Below are 16,132 nucleotides of genomic sequence, written 5' to 3'. Positions count from 1 at the left end.
TCCTGATATTACTGATATTGCAACATATCGGCTCCTGATATTACTGATATTGCAACATATCGGCTCCTGATATTACTGATATTGCAACATATCGGCTCCTGATGTTACTGATATGACAGCATATTGTGTCCTGATATCACTGATATTGCAGCATATCAGCTCCTGATATTACTGATATTGCAGCATATCTCCTGATATTACCGATATTCCAACATAATGCTTCCTGATATGTCTGACACTGTGACATATCAGCCCTTGATATTACCTATATTGCAATACATAAGCTCATAATATGCATGACATTGCAACATATCGGCTGTTGATAATACCGATAATACTGGTGCGGGTGCATAGCAACGTGGTGAATCGATTGATGAAATGAAATGGTGATGAAAGCAAAAATTGTGCCATATAATCAGTACCCCTCAGACTGTGAATGAAAAAGACGGTTGTCACAAAGTGCATGTATGCGGAGATAGGATGTAATCTGGACTCTTCGTGCCTGCGCATATGACTTGAAGCTGTCAGGAAAATAATTGTGCTGAAAGCGACACCAGTACTTGATAATTAATATTCCTCAGGCTGCGAATAAAAAATGATTGTCAAAAAGAGAACGTTTGTGGCGATATATTTTTGTCCTCTTGTGCATCCATGATTTGTCGCTCAGACCCCAATATTACTTACATACAGGGTATGGATTTTCATGCAAATGCGTATTTTCCCCTTGGTATTGCATCACATGATTTAAGACAGCTTGTGCTATTCGTTTGAGATGAATCGGAAGTGTTTCATGTTTCATCTAACTGCATATTTTACTACATGTATTGTGCATAAAATGCATGAATAATACTTATTTAGCCACTTCAATTGAGGAGTTGCATTGCGTCGTCATCGACACATCATCCTTATCGCAGGGAATTGCAGCAGTACATGGAAGCCGGCATATTCATTATTGAAAGCAGTTTTACTCAAGTTCACACAGTCCGAATTACACTCAATGAGAAAAATATCACTTGGGAATATATGAGGTACGATTCAATAATGCGCACTTGTAGTAATGACATAGAACCTAAGCATATATGATAATGAAAACTGTCATAATAACATAGGATATAAACTTGTTGGAAGCAGTAAGTACTACAATGCGCACAGGTAAAATCAGTATCACAAATATCAATATACTCTAAAACGCAACAAAAGCGACAGTCGTACGCTCCCAAAAAAAGTGGGTGATGGTAACGTGAGAGGCACGAATGAGTTCATGTTTGAAATATTATGAAAAAGGTAACTCTGCAACAGCCTTAACAAGAACCTTAAAGGGAGAATCTGGGACAATCCAAAACTCTTATAATGAGAAATACAGTTGGTTTGGCAATATGGGACTCATTAGTTAGCAAAAGAGCTAGGAAGCTCAAAACGAAACCGAAACTTCTGCAGGTACCCTCTACTACCTCCTGTACCATGCGTGACGTCACCAATACTCTTGTGTGGGCCACTGGCTGTTTTTCGAGCACGTGCTTTGTAACTTCGGGTTGCATGGATGACCAGTCGTCTGCTTCCTCGATTTCGTTCTAAAATATTCGCCAGTGGTAAAAGCAAAAGCTACAGAAAGCTGTACACGAGGAATACCGTTGAGGTGAAGCACAGCGTTGCTTGACTGCTTTTCCGTGGAGAAGCGCCTAATCACTCGAAGGAAAAGATTCATTTTCTAATCATCTGCGCCACATGGGGATGAGAAATTGTATTGACTGAAATACCATAGGGTACGGATTGATGTCTCACTGTTACCTCAACACGTTTTTGCTGCGGAGTCTCCCTTTAAAGGTCGGCAAAAGCTGTATTATATTATTAACCAGGAGATGAAGAGAGAATTCGACACTTGTGACAGAATATCTTGCAAAAAAGAGATAAGCGAGAAGCTTTACGACGGCAGCCCTGGGGATGTCGTCCCAGATACTGCTTCATTAGGAAAACACCTGAGGTACGGTTGAAGTTACTTAATATAACGAAGAAGCCTCAGTTGTTCAAGCCGCAGAACATCAGTTCTCTCACGTTACTTAATATAAGTTGTGCCGAGTGGCTTTGAATGTTATCAGTCACGTTCAATAACATTTGGCAGATCACAAACAAAAGTCTTCTCTTCAAATGCAAAATTAATTAGCACACAGGGTTTCTGAACACGCAGCATGTCAACGACCAACACAGATGGCACTGGATCTATAAAGCACTCTCTGATGTGGTCTGGAAAGGCACTATGTACGGTTATTATTTCCTTGCAGAGCAGTACACATTTCCGGCCAGAGCTGGTATTTACAGCAATTATCCGGGAAACTACGTAATATTCCCCCTCCACAGTTCTTATAGCTGAAGAATTGCTTTTTACAGCACGTGCATAAGCTGTACTATGATACACTTGGTCATTGTACACAACCCTTTTGAACTCACTTGCTACATCTGGGCAGCTGCCACACACCTTTGCAATTTCAGCCTTCTCTGCAGCTGTAAGGCACGTGGCCTTTTCCTTATCCAGCATGCAGACGTTTCCGACGTAAGTAGCACTTTGCAGCCTCTTTTCTCCCAGCATTCTCATACACAAAGCCTTTGTACGACTGGTGAGCATGTTTGCCGCAAGGTGCATATAGAGCTTTTGCGATAGAGCAACCCTTTCCACTATTTGCAGCGGAATGCCCTTTGATGCCGTGACGAGCTTCACTAGTGTCCCATTACCACTTTCAAATACAAAAGCTGAATGTGCCCAAAGGGGTCCCATCAGTCGAGCTGCTTTGGGCAGATGGAGCAGCTGATGGACGTTGAACCGCATACAGCCCTCTCCATAAAGGGCAGCTGCTCTTGACACAAACTGTTCAAGGAGATGCTCTTGAAAAACAAAAGAAAATTATAGAACTAATCAATAACTGAGCAAGCATATATAATGTAATATATACAGGGCGTTTCACGAAAATCCCCTGGCTGAATAATTCGTGAACAGGTGGCACTATCGAAGAAATTTCTTTTTGGTAAAGATCCTTGGGACGTCGACCATGAATTCCGTAGTGAGCGGCTCATTTGCATACGCTCACTAATTAGATAAAGATATTAACTTTTAACTTTCGCTTTGCACGCTTATGGAACTGCCGTCTTACGCATCGGGACCTTTGGAGAAAAATATTCCAAGGAAAAAAAAAATGCATTGTCACATAGTGATTTTTTCGAGTAATTAATCTGTTTTGGTTTACATATTTCTTGCACGGAGCAGTGCACCAATGCGCACTTTGGATCAGCTATCCGACTGTCAATTTCGTGTTCATCCGCCTGTTGACACACGGGGGTGACAGAAAATTAGGAACAGCCACAAGAGATGTTTTGATGTTCCTTCTCAAAGCGCCTAGGACACAGCACAGCCAGTTCTGTCGTTCCGTAGGTGAGATAGCGTGCTGTTATCATGAATGATTACGAATGCGCCGCAAGCGCTGGGAACTAGTCGGTACACTCTTAAAAATTAACTACACCACATAGTACGCTGCTAGTCAACCATTATCCCGAATGACAACATTCTCGTCTAATTTGTTGAACAGGGGAGGCGGAGCCTTTCTTTTTGTCCTTATGTACAGCATCATTGGTACTAAAAAAGATAGGCACACGCCTCCCGTACTTGTCAAACTCAAGGCACGTGCGTTGCCATCGGGGATGATGGTTGGCCCTGATCGTGCTATGTTGTGAAGTTCATTTTAAGAGTATAGAAAAGGAGAGGGAACATCAAAGCTTCTCCTGTGGTCTTGCGGCTGTTCCTTATCTTCCGTCAACCCAGTGTGTCAACCAGGCAGATGAACATGAAATTGACATCTGGATAGCTTGTCCAAAGAGCACATTGGTGCACTGCTGTGCGCAAGAAATGTGTAAAGCTAAACCAATTAATTACCTGAAAAAATCACTAAGTGTTGATGCAGTTTTTTTCTTGCAATATTTTTCACTGAAGTTCCTGATGCGTAAAACAGAGGTTCCGTAAGCGTGCGAAGTAAAAGTTAAGACCTTTATCTAATTAGTGAGCGTATGCAAATGAGCCGCTCATTACTCAATTCATGGTCGATGTCCAAAGGATCTTTACCAAAAGGAAATTTCTTTGATAGCGCCACCTGTCCACTAATTATTCAGCCGGGGGATTGTCGTGAAACACCCTGTATAGCATATATAAGAATATTATTAGCTCCTTACCCGCTTTATGTATCATCTGATGTGTGATCTTCTCAGCGAGGAGGATGTGCAGTGCATGTGAAAGTTTTGCAAAGTGCCTCCAGTACCTTTCTGGGAGTATGCCATGGGTGCAAGGCAGACTGTAGAAGAGCACCCAGAGACGCCACTCACTTGCCTTCCAAAAGGCACGCTCAGTGATAGTCCTGGGCAGACGTGTGAAGCAATGAGGTGGTTTTATGCTGAGAAGCCGCCTTTCTACAGTGCTCAGGACAGCAGGGTTCCCTGGAAAATGACATCCCAAAGGGCAAGGGGACACCCTATGAAAATGTGTCCTGCTGCTCAAACAGTGTATCGTACTCAAACGCAAGTGCCTCCAAGACCCATACACTTTTTGCACACGAATAATGAATAAAGGTAAGAAAGTATAAATCAAGCCTGAACAATACAAACAGCAAGTCCTCGCTGTTTACTACAGAAAAAACTTTGCACTAACGTGCAAATATCTTCAATAAACAAGCAACAATAGCATAAGTAACAATTATCGGCTTTAGTTGTGATTCAAAGCAAACTAAGCTAATTATCTTCAGGCAAATTGTAACAGTGTGACCAGCATCACTACATGCTATATATACCAAAGTAGGTATTAACAAAGCTATTAATAGTCTTTTCAACCTGAATACACTTTGTTGTGGCGACTACACAGGATATGAAACAAACCCAGGACGTCTGTCAGGATACCAGCCGTTTTAGCTGGTACCTGGGACGTGGATTTTTTCTTCCTTCCAAAGTCTCTTTCCGTCCATGCACTTTGAATGCCAATCCTCAATTCCCTTCTCATTACCTGCATAGTGCCTGGTGTCTTGAAACCCTGTGGCCTAAGACTACAGACATGAAATATATACTTACCGATATAAAACTGCTCTTCTGAGTGGCATGAAGCAAACCAAAGCTCAGCGAACTGCCTGGCAACACCTTGCAGGACGCAGTGCATATAATCTACAGTGTAGCCCCACACCGAGTCAAAGGCATGTAAGTTGAGGAGTGCTGAAGGCCCCTTTACACCATTGACAGTGGTCTTGAACTGGAGGGCGAGGCCCATATCTCTTGCCACACCGTCTGCTGTTCTTTCAGCACCTCGATCATCATACAAGTACCGCATGCTCCCTGGAGGAAGAACAAATATGGTTTTTGCTACGAATTTGCCATGGAATTTGCTTTGAATTATCACTAGGGAAGAGGCAACGTAAAACACCCTTAATAGGTGGGCCTGTCAGAAACGGTGTATCAGAGTCAAATTAAGTGACATTTCAGTACCCACCTTGGGTGTACTTTCCCTTTGTCAGGCACCATGGGCATCCAAAGTAGCCATTAAAGAGGACAAAATTTTGCACAGCTGCCCTTGCAGGTGCATCGACGCAGCAGCAGAGAGCATACACTCGTGATGTGTAGGTTTCCGTGTTGCAAGTCCACGTGACAGGCTCCATGTTGTTCAGCTCATCCACAAACTCATTCAGAAAGAGGGTCATATTCGGGTGTGTTTTCCCGAACCAGAGGCCGGCTAGGATTGGGTTCTTGAAACGAGATTTTGGTGGCAGCTCATTTATGGTGAACTGTATTGGCCAAATTGATGTCTTTGAAGATTTGTAAAGTGGACTGCCGTCAGTGTTGAACGTTATTGTGAGATCTGTCGATTTCAAGGTGCCATTGTCTCGAAGCTTGCGGTGCGCTGCTGCACTTGTAATGTCAGTGATATCATTTCCCAACTGCAATTCAGATGATAGCTTCAGTAGATTAGTCACTAGCTCTGTTTTTGACAGTTCGATATGGTGCTTTATCTGCTTGGCTATTTTGGCAATTACAAAAAAGCACCCAGACGCCCTTAGCTGCTTCTGGTTGTATGTCTTTCTGCATGTGTCACACCGGAACTGACTGTTGAGAAGTGCTTCACATGATTCACAATAGTAGTGATATGTTACAAGTGATGCATTCTTCTTGCACCAGAGTTTTCTGAACAGGTATAGTGTTGGTGGTACCACGGTTGTGCCAAACAAAGTGTTGATAATGGTGAGCAAGTCCTGCAAAGCAACCCATGAAAGGCCATGTCCAACCACAAATGCCATAATCATTATTATTGCAGCAGCTACAGTAGTTTGAGTCCCTGGCAGTGTACCGCTCGGAAGCTGGTCTTCCGGGTCTTCATCCATACTTTCACTTGTATTAGAAGAATGTACATGTCTTTGGTGAGCATTGCTAGGACTACCTGCATCTTCTTCTTCACTCTCGCTTAACAGCAACAAAATATCTTCCATTTCCGAATTGCAAGCGTCCTCTTCATTGTCTGGTGTTACAGTGGGCATGGCGTCGCTCTCATCATCAGTGACGTGAACAGTATCATGTTCGAAGCAGGAAGAAGGGCTACCAATTTCGGGATGATGCTCTTGCGCTGTTACGCTCGTGGGCACTTCACTGTTATGTTCGCCAACCACCTCTGTCGAGTCGCCACTTGTCCGAAAACACGGAGAGTTTACGCTATCCTCTGGGTACTCTTCGTTGGTAGAGCCTGCACAAAGCAGTTGGTAGGTGTCGGAACTCGCTTCGAGATGCTGTACACCAGCCACATCTTGCAGGGATTCACGTCCACGAGGAACACATTCAGTCGTTGAAGTTGAGTGAGTTGATAAAATGTGCTGCTCACCACCTTCAGAGTCGACTCTTCCCATGCGGTTTCGTCGATAATAGCGAGTTTGTCTAGGAACCTTAAATTCCACATCTCTGTGCAAATATTGTTTGAGTCTCCGCTGTCTCGGAGGCATATTCCCAGAGGTGGAATACAGTTCCGCTATTGTACTAGCTGTCCACGATAAATCGCCAAACAGTAGTAAAAGCAGCCGGTTAACAATATTATCGAACACAGACAACAACAGGAATTAAACAAAGCATGATAGCGCCATCCTAGCATAACAGTGTGCGTTGACTGGGCTTGGCCAGTTGACGACTATAAATCCCAACCGAGTCGTTTCGTTTTCCATCTGCGAATCATTGTGAAATATTAAATGCAAAAAAAATAATAATAATAATCCTCGCGTAGCGTTAAAAAATACAAGAGCAAATAGAAAGGTATTACACCTATGTTGTGGTAAAAGGTCGCTATAGCTTTCGAAGAAAGATAAATTTGTGAAGTAGCTGCCTCATGTAACAGCCCGCTAACGTCAGTGACGCTTTTACCACGTCTGGCAACGTTACATGACAGCCGTGGGGTGATAGCCGGACAGTGAACAACGGTTTAACACGTGGGTTTGCCGGTTTGCTTTCCGCAGTTTTGTCTTTGTGGTTTTCGTGCTGCAGTGTTTCTGTTTTTGTCTGGCGCGACATGTATGCGTGTGTACGGTATGAAGACGAGGTAGACGCCATCTTGCCGATCCATTTGATCAAGAATTTCAACCCGCGAACTACTGATGACTTCGACCAAGGCACCACCAGGAAAGCTTTTTGGCAGTCAAAGACCGGCGACGGGAAAGGCTACTACAATACAAAGGTCAAATTGCTTGGAAGTAAGTGTCATCTTCTGTGCAAATTCCAGTCGCGGCGTTTTAATTCAGAGGCTTTCATGCTGGGGAAGGACGCCGTTTGCAATGCTTCATATGAAAGTAGCTGCGTTGTATGACGAAATCACATCACAGTACTGAAGACGCTTAACTGTGTACATGAATGTAGCTTAGTGAGGCTGGTCACATAGTACGCAAAATCCCTTCTTTAAGCTCGGGTTCACATACCCCTCGTGTAAACGAAGTGCGTCTGCTGTCGTAGAGTTGCAAGCAATTGCGCTTGGGTCGACCTCACTCGACGCTTGTTATTCACGAACACGTAGGCCAAGCGATCGTGGAGCCTTCGTGAAATTGTAATGGCGCGATTCCTGAAGCTCTTATTTTCCCGTTTCAGACTCTCTGGGTGAACTTATTCAAGATATGTCAAACAAGCGGATGCGAATTCCTGACATTATAGATCCTCCAGAATGCGCACAAACCAGTGGGATGACATCAAAGGTACGGACAATTTTATCTTGCTTTCCTATTTTCAGTTATGAGAAGCCTGAGTTGTGCCTTGCATTTCGACAGTATTACATTCTATGCGAAACCTTAAAATCTCTTTTGTCATGTAGCCTACTTTATGTAAGTCGCACCTACGTATCTCGTTGGTCTTCTGTGATAATATATAGTTAGACATTTTTTGTTGCTCAATACCCTAATTTAGGTTGCCAAAAATCCCAAAGTCCTGAAGGAAAAGCGAGAGGAAGCCCAAGGCAAACAGCTGAACCAAATCATGAGGAAAAGGAATTTTGCAAATGCTGCTGAGGGTGGGAGTGAGAGCATAGAAACTGTTCCACGCAAGGTATTTCTTCATGAAAAGAAGAAGCGCCTCGAGCTTGAACAGGAAAATCGCAGTCTGAGAGAGGAGCTCAGTGCTGAGCGTAAACTCTGCCGCCAGATACAGCAGGTTCTACTTCAGAAGCATGGTACAGTATACAGCATTTGACACAAAAGTGTTGACACTGAAGACGTAACAAAACACTGGAATGCATGCCACGACGCACAGTGCCGGCCCTTTTCTTGGTGGTGGCACATGCAATGCTAGCTGCTGTGTATTCTCTTTGCCTCTCATTTGCTTGCATCATTATTTTGCTTGCCCTTTGCTTGGCTTTAGCTATTGCAGATGTGTTTGCACATGTGTGTCATTCTGTGTTGGCCTGGTATCAAGCTATCCCACCTAAAATTTTCACTGTTATGATGCAATATCTAACTGTGCTTGTATCACATGGCTTTGCTTTCTCTCTCTATTTTTATTTTTTAGCAACAGTGACGAACTCCTTGAATGTTGCGCTTGCTGCGGATTCACTGTCCACTAAAAGTGATTGCATGGTTAGTTGAATGCCACTGTGGTTTGTTTTACCATTTTCTAAAGCACTCCCACGTGTTATATGTAATTTTGCAGCATGTGGAGCACATCCGTGGGCGACCACCTCTGCTTCCTGTCCCGCAAACTGCGGAGCCACTGAATGATAGCAGTAGATCACCAGATGTAAATACATTTTTTTCTTTGCACGGGAGAAGGCTAGGTGAAAGCATGTTTCGTTGTTGAATATTTGTCAGTGATGATAAACAATGCTGTGCTTGCTAATTTTTTATTTTCATGTTCTTTTTGCATCTCCATGTAATGACACAGTTTCAGTGTGTTCCTTAACAGTACTATGTCATCTTCTAATATGCTGTAAACTAGCTGAATTTATTTACTACGTGTCTTTCAGGAACATGTGTTTGAGAGGTGCAGAAGCTTTGCATCAGATGCTCCTATCGTTCCTGAAGAAGGTGGCCCTTGTGAGGAGGTAATTCATTCCGAACATCATTGTAAATTGTTAGTAACATAGTCAGGTGTTCGATGTTGATTGCTTCAAACCATTGCCGAAACGCCGACAGAAAAAGAAAGAATCTCAGGAGCTGTCACACTTCCCCTATGGGGATCATGCACTTTGTCTTCCTTTTTCCTTAATCGCTAACACAACGCACCACTCACAGTTGCTTATACTGATTAGCATAATACATTTGCATTGAAAGTGTCGGCTCCTCACATTAAATGTGCTTAAATCTACAGGAAGAGATAATTCCAACAGCTGTTTGTGAGCCTGCAGCTGTTAGCAAGGCTTCACTCCATGTCCAGGATGAGCCTTGTACTGTACACCCAACAAGTGACGCCATTGTTGCTTGTGCGACTTCACCACAGATGGCGCTCGGTACCGCACCGCCCACCACACCAGTGCAGACAGTCGTCATTGATGAGGTGTGTAATGCTTTGTATGCGTATGCGCAGAACATTTTGAATCATGTCCTACTGGACTGCTAGTGACATGTCATGGGGGCAGTTACTTATGATGTTACTTTCTTTTTACAGCAGAGGAACCTCTCCACGCCGCAAACTCCCCACCGTAGTCGTGCAGCCAAGCCCGCATCGCGACCTTTCTTGGGACGGTCGTGTGCACAAAGCATGCCAACACGGCCAAGCCTGAACTTTGATGGCGATGAGGTTAGTAGCTCTTCCATCAGTCCATGACCAGCTGAGCAGTCTGCCTCGGGGTACTATGGCACCATTCCGTCAGCAGATATGACAAAAATTGCACATTTACTAGTGATGATAGCCCCTTGACAACAAGTCACATATTCATAAATGAAACCGTTCAACATAGAAAAATGCATGGTTGCGAAAGAGATGTCAGTAAAGTTAGGTGAAAGCAGAAAATTGCTGATGTTTGGTATGGCATACCTCAGCCCTTGCAATACTTGTTCCAATAATTCTGGAGTTACTAAAAGGCCAAAGTATCCTCTAAATCCAGCTGCAAAAGTATGTTGCACTATTTTAGTACGGTGAACGCAGCAAATTTTTCTCTGTGCCCAGGTCTCCCCGTTGCGGCCTTCACTCCGACCACACCATCGAGTAGCATGTCATTGCGCGTTTCCCATTTCACAGGGCCTTCGGCCTCTCTGATGTTGCGTTGATTCCCGCTGATGACACTTAGTTGTGAACACGTCCGTGTCAGCATTCTTATTTACGAGCAACCCTTTTACATGATGATGTGAGACCAATTGATGGCGTCTATTATACCGCAGTGACTGAAAGTGGAGTACTGACTGACGCTATGTAGCTCAGTATAGGAACAACTTTTGAAACAGTTTTGTGAATGCTGCACAAGGTGTGAATTTTTTAATTAAATTTAAATTTGGGAAGCGCTGCGAGTGGCTGACTGCTGGAGGTGCCATCTTTATTACAGCAGCAAAAAGAAGTAACGCACTGCATAGGTATCATGCCTTTCTGCAGTGGGGATTATCGTGACATGTACTTGTGACATATATTAATAAAAAAGAATGAACGACACGTTCTCAAGACAAGGGCTCGCCTTGTGTGGTGTGGTGCAACCTTCTTCTTTATCGACCAAATCCGTTCTAAGTGACCAAATAATGAAGGGGCTCAGGGAATGCATATGCTACCTATACAATGTAGCCGGACAGTTTTTTTGTTACTTGTTTTTGCAGCTGTATTAAAGACTGCACCTCCAGCAATGAGCCACTTGTTAGTACTTTCGAGTACAGAATTTTTTTAAGCACACACCCTGTGCAGTATTAACAAAACTGCTGCAACAGTTGTTGTTATACTCGGCTACATATCGCGAGTCAGTATTCCGCTCTCAGTTGCTGCAGGCAGACGCCATCTGTTGGTCCCGCAACAGCATATAAAAGGGTTGCACGTAAATAAGAATGCCGACGTGGACATGTCTACAACTAAGTGTCATCGGTGGGTGATCGAAGGCCCTGTGAAATGGGAAACGCGCGTTGGGAACCTGATTTCGTCTTCACTCAAGGTCATTTATAACTTTTTTTTTTTTCACTGAAATAAAAAAATGTCATCGGCGGACCTTGGTCGATTTAAAATGGAATTACCCAGTTGTATCACTGTCCATTGAGAATGAGCTGGATTCGCAGCTCACTATTGTTTGTTTACAGAGAGCAAGCTGGATATTTTTTTTTATTTTTTATGTACCTTATCTGTGGCTCCAGGTCCAACCTTGTGCTTTGTTCTCTGTGATAGGTTGCCCTTGAAGACAACATAACGGTGAACAAGGAAAGGCTCGAGTGGGCACTGGGAGCTGCCAAGGATTCACTCTTCTGTCGGGAGGTTGCGAGGCTCCTGTGGACTGGGGAGGAACTTTCGGAACGCAGTGTGACGGGGGAGGCATGTCGCCGATACGCGAAGAGTGGAGCAGTTGGCAAAAAACGTCTCACACCGAAGAAGATGGATGCGCTAGGAAGTAAGTTCCACAGAGGCAGCCTCTGTTCACTTTTTTTACACTATTCTGTACACCGGGTTCGAGGTAACTCCTAAGATCTGTGCTTTCTCACCTTGCTTTGTGTACAGGCTATCAGAATTGATAGATTACATCATTTATTTCAGATGCGTTCTGGGAGTATTTGAAGCGGACTGGGTCACATGAGAAGGAGGAGCGCTTCAAGCAAGTAACATTCCATATAAGAAACCTTCTGTCTGATATAAACAGGAAAAAATAAAAGCAAGTAAAAGAATGTTTTTGCTATGTCTGCTCATTTCGACAAGCACAGATAAGTGTCACACATGTGAATGTGTTTGACACGCTAGCTAGTGTGCTGTGGTTCCGTGGTTACAGGTGCCCCATATTCCACAAAACCAATATGGCTGGTATTCCGATATGGCATGTATGCTGATACAGCAGTTATACCGATATGGCAGATATGCATGTATCCCATACCGGGACCAAGAATACGATATGACGTTATATTGGAAAAAATTATATCGGAATTTCCAGTAGGGGCCATCATTCCCCGAAGCATACCTGTTAGCGAGATTGTGTGGGAAGTTGAAGACAGACTGCGACAAGTCAAAGATAAAACAGCAGCCATAGCGGCGAGGAACAAAGTAATCGGAATACTACAGAACGCAAACCTTCCGCCTAAAAACATCACAAAAGCTGAACAGAATGCTCTAAAAGACCTTCGCAACGACGATACAATTGTTATTTTGCCCACCGATAAAGGCAAAGCGACTGTGATACTGAATCGTGACGATTACGACAGCAAGATGGAGGCCATGCTTCAAGACGGCTCCCATTTCACCGAACTATCGTGTGACCCAACAGCTGCATCTGAGAGAAAGATTGTTGCCGCGCTCAGGAAACTCAGAACTAAGAAACTAATTACGGACAGTCTGTACTGGAAACTTTTCACCTACGACGGAGCGACACCGAAGATATATGGCCTACCGAAAGTTCATAAGAACAGTTGTCCTCTGCGCCCCATTGTGTCCTTCTTAGGTGCACCGTCCTACAACGTGTCTAAATTCCTGGCTGAACTGTTGGCACCTCTAATGTACAAGAACGACCGGTCGGTGAAGAACTCTGCGGAATTTTGTGAGCTCATCCGTGACGTCCGCATAGACGATGGCGACGTCATGATGTCTTTTGATGTCATCTCCCTGTTCACAAACGTGCCCATTGACGTAACTCTGTCCGTAGTTTGAACGAAGGTGAGAGCTGACGTTGACTTAAAAGACCGCACTGACCTTTTGAGTTGAGCTTGAGCACTGACCTTTTGAGAACTTTTAAAGTTATGCCTCGTACAAACCTTCTTCCAATTCAAGAACAGGTTCTTTAAACAAACCGGCGGATGTCCCATGGGCAGCCCAATTTCAACGACCATTGCCAACTTAGTCATGGAGTTTGTCGAAGACAAGGCCTTAGAGGACGCAGGACAATTCATCACCTTTTACAGCCGTTATGTTGACGACGCATTTGTGATTATTAAGAATAATTTCTCCAACGCATTCTTTGACAAACTGAATAGCATTCATCCTTACACCCAGTTCACGTGCGAGGAGGAGAAAGAGAAAAAGATCGCCTTCTTGGATGTCCTCGTGCAAAGAGACCCGTGCGGAAACTTGAAGATCTCGGTTTACAGAAAACCGTGCGACACAGGTCATGTCCTGCATTATGGTTCGGGGCACCCTCTTGAACACAAGCGATCGGTTGTTCGTTCCTTGCTTTCACGTGCCATGAAATTCCTTCAGATCATCAGACAAGACATGAAGAAATAACAAAGGCCAAAGCGGATCCACGAAGAAGGGCATACCCCGTGCAGTTTATCTGTGATACATACCGCCGAATGATGAATACAAGCCCGGAACAGGCGGAAAGTAGTCAAGAAAGACCCATGTACGTTACCATCCCCTACCTGAAGGGTGTGTCAAAACCAATTAGACGGGTGCTTTCCCAGGTGAACATTAAAACTGCATTTAAGCCCACGACAACACTGAGGAACGTACTAAGCCACCCCAAGGACAGAACGCCACCGGAAGAACGAGGCATTGTATACAAGGTATCTTGTCAAGATTGCCCTGCCGTGTACATCAGAGAAACAGGAAGGAAAACACGAACAAGAATGAATGAACACAAGAAAGATATCGAGAAATTAGCAACAAACCCAACAGAACTGTGAGAACACGCGCGCAAAACAGGGCATGTGTTAGACCTGGACAACCCATGCATTCTGGCGAAAGAGAACAAATGGGGGGTGAGGAGACAGTGGAGTCATGGCACATAAAGAAAACAAAAGAAGCTATCAATCCACAACCAGGCCCCCTCCCAGAATGCTCTTCTACGTAAATACCCGGTGACGACCAGGACAGCGTCATTCTGATGATGGGACTCGAATGGGACCCGAAACGTTAACTGTATTTTGTTATGTTTGTTGAAAGCCGGTGCGTTTCAAACTATTAAAGATGTCTACTCCCGGCAATTGGACTATATTCAGAGGGGTTAGGGTCGATTCACACGATGCACCTCTAGTTGCGCGCAACTAGGTTGCGCCAACAAGTTGCACCGTGTGAACGCGAAGCTTTGGTTGCGCAACTCGAGTTGCAGGAGTTGCACAGCCGATCGCTTCACGAGCGATTTCTCCTGCAACTCTAGCTGCAACCTGTCAATCACACGGCTCCGCCTTGCAAGCGCGACCAATCGGGAAGACTTCCATGTGTCAGTTATTGCAGCGGCAGTACGCGAGACGATAAAATTATCACTGACCAGTGTAAATTATGCAAAATTATCAAACCTGCAACGGATTGAAGTCGTAACGAGCGGAAGTCGCATTGGGATTGGACGAAAATAATGACAATGACGTTTTTTCGCGCCATCTGGCGAGCTCAGTGGCAACTACGGCATTCAGAGTTGCTCGCCGTATGAAAGGGACATTTTTGGTGCAACTTCGGTTGCGCGCAACTCTAGCGGGAACAGAGTTGTAGCAAAAAGTTGCATCGTATGAATCGACCCTTAGTATGCGTCCTGGGCCGACGAATGGCGTAAATGACTTTGGTTGAATTACAGCCAAAGTCAACACGAATTTTGACGAAAAAACTAGAATTTGCGCTCTTAAGCACGTGGGCACTTTGCATTGGTTTACATATTTGGCATCTTCGGCCATCGCACGGATGGCAGCATGTTCTCGGACTAGCTCGTCGGTTGACCTTGGAGCTGACTAGATTATCATGGAGGTTTTGCATGCGCCTATAGGTCACACGTCGGGGTTCCAGGAAGATTTGTCCCACGCGCTCTGAATGAGGAAGAATACTGTGGTGGCGATTAAGTACAACACTGTTGATATTTTAAACACCACCATTGAATGTCAAAATGAGGGTAACGGAACCACTGTCTGATTTGCGGTTGTGGTTTTGAAACAGAGCTTTGCGATCCTGCCCTGCAGCCTTCCTTATTGCGTCCTCAACTACAGGTTTTCCCGGCGATTTTAATCCAAGTGCCAGCTAGATTAATCCCAGTGGCAAACTAATTAATCCAGTTGCCATACAAAATAAACCAGGTGCCACTCAAATTAATCCTATATAAATGCTTGGGATAGTAGACACTTTGCGACATAGGTGGTGCGGTCTACTGCGTGGAACTCAACTTTTTTTGAGTCACGTATGTCAGAGTTGCATGACATGACATATACTCAGTGTTGTGGGTTATGGCAGCTGTTTGTGACAGTTTTCGTCATAGCGTGACCTTCTAGAGCCTCACCGTGTCGCAGCTGTATGGAACGGTCATTTACGACCAATATTGACTACAAAACCTTTTTGCCACAATTTTGGCGAAACCGCTTATGGCGTGACTTTTTGGGACATCTTCATGTCAGAGCTGTATGATATGGTTGTTTAGGGCCATTATTGACTACTACTACACCGTTTTGGGAGGACTTTGGTGATGCCGAGTGCGACTGCGGCGTGCCCTTTTGCCACTTCCTCGTGTCGGAGCCATATGGTGTGGTGTCATACAATCATTATTCACAACTACACCTTTTTCGGACAATGATCTGGAGCA

The 16,132-nt window shown here is 44.3% G+C and overlaps 2 protein-coding genes and 1 long non-coding RNA gene across 4 annotated transcripts in view; 1 reads left to right on the top strand and 2 right to left on the bottom strand.

Moving 5' to 3' along the window:
- The window catches only part of LOC135378483 (uncharacterized), a 48,235-nt gene that overhangs the window by 17,390 nt on the left and 14,713 nt on the right, over positions 1-16,132 (bottom strand). The gene's annotated exons all lie outside the window — the stretch shown is intronic.
- LOC135378482 (uncharacterized) lies at positions 928-7,160 on the bottom strand. Its single transcript, XM_064611535.1, has 4 exons — positions 5,510-7,160; positions 5,098-5,355; positions 4,213-4,473; positions 928-2,877 (listed from the first exon to the last, which is right to left on the bottom strand). The coding sequence occupies exons 1-4, from the start codon at positions 7,002-7,004 to the stop codon at positions 2,093-2,095; spliced, it is 2,799 nt and encodes a 932-aa protein (XP_064467605.1). The 5' UTR covers positions 7,005-7,160; the 3' UTR covers positions 928-2,092.
- Positions 7,381-12,304, top strand: LOC135366715 (uncharacterized). 2 transcript variants are annotated; one of them, XM_064599558.1, is made up of 10 exons: positions 7,381-7,742; positions 8,131-8,234; positions 8,443-8,704; positions 9,040-9,107; positions 9,181-9,267; positions 9,494-9,571; positions 9,838-10,023; positions 10,138-10,266; positions 11,824-12,043; positions 12,187-12,304. In XM_064599558.1, the coding sequence occupies exons 1-10, from the start codon at positions 7,562-7,564 to the stop codon at positions 12,297-12,299; spliced, it is 1,428 nt and encodes a 475-aa protein (XP_064455628.1). In that variant the 5' UTR covers positions 7,381-7,561; the 3' UTR covers positions 12,300-12,304. The 2 variants fall into 2 exon arrangements, with proteins under 2 accessions (XP_064455628.1, XP_064455620.1); XM_064599550.1 differs by having other exon boundaries at positions 7,384-7,742; positions 10,135-10,266.

This window comes from Ornithodoros turicata, chromosome 1 (assembly GCF_037126465.1).
Source record: "Ornithodoros turicata isolate Travis chromosome 1, ASM3712646v1, whole genome shotgun sequence".
Classification (NCBI taxonomy): Eukaryota; Metazoa; Arthropoda; class Arachnida; order Ixodida; family Argasidae; genus Ornithodoros; species Ornithodoros turicata.
Note: the sequence above shows the minus strand (reverse complement) of the source record. Positions and strands in the feature narration are given on the sequence as shown.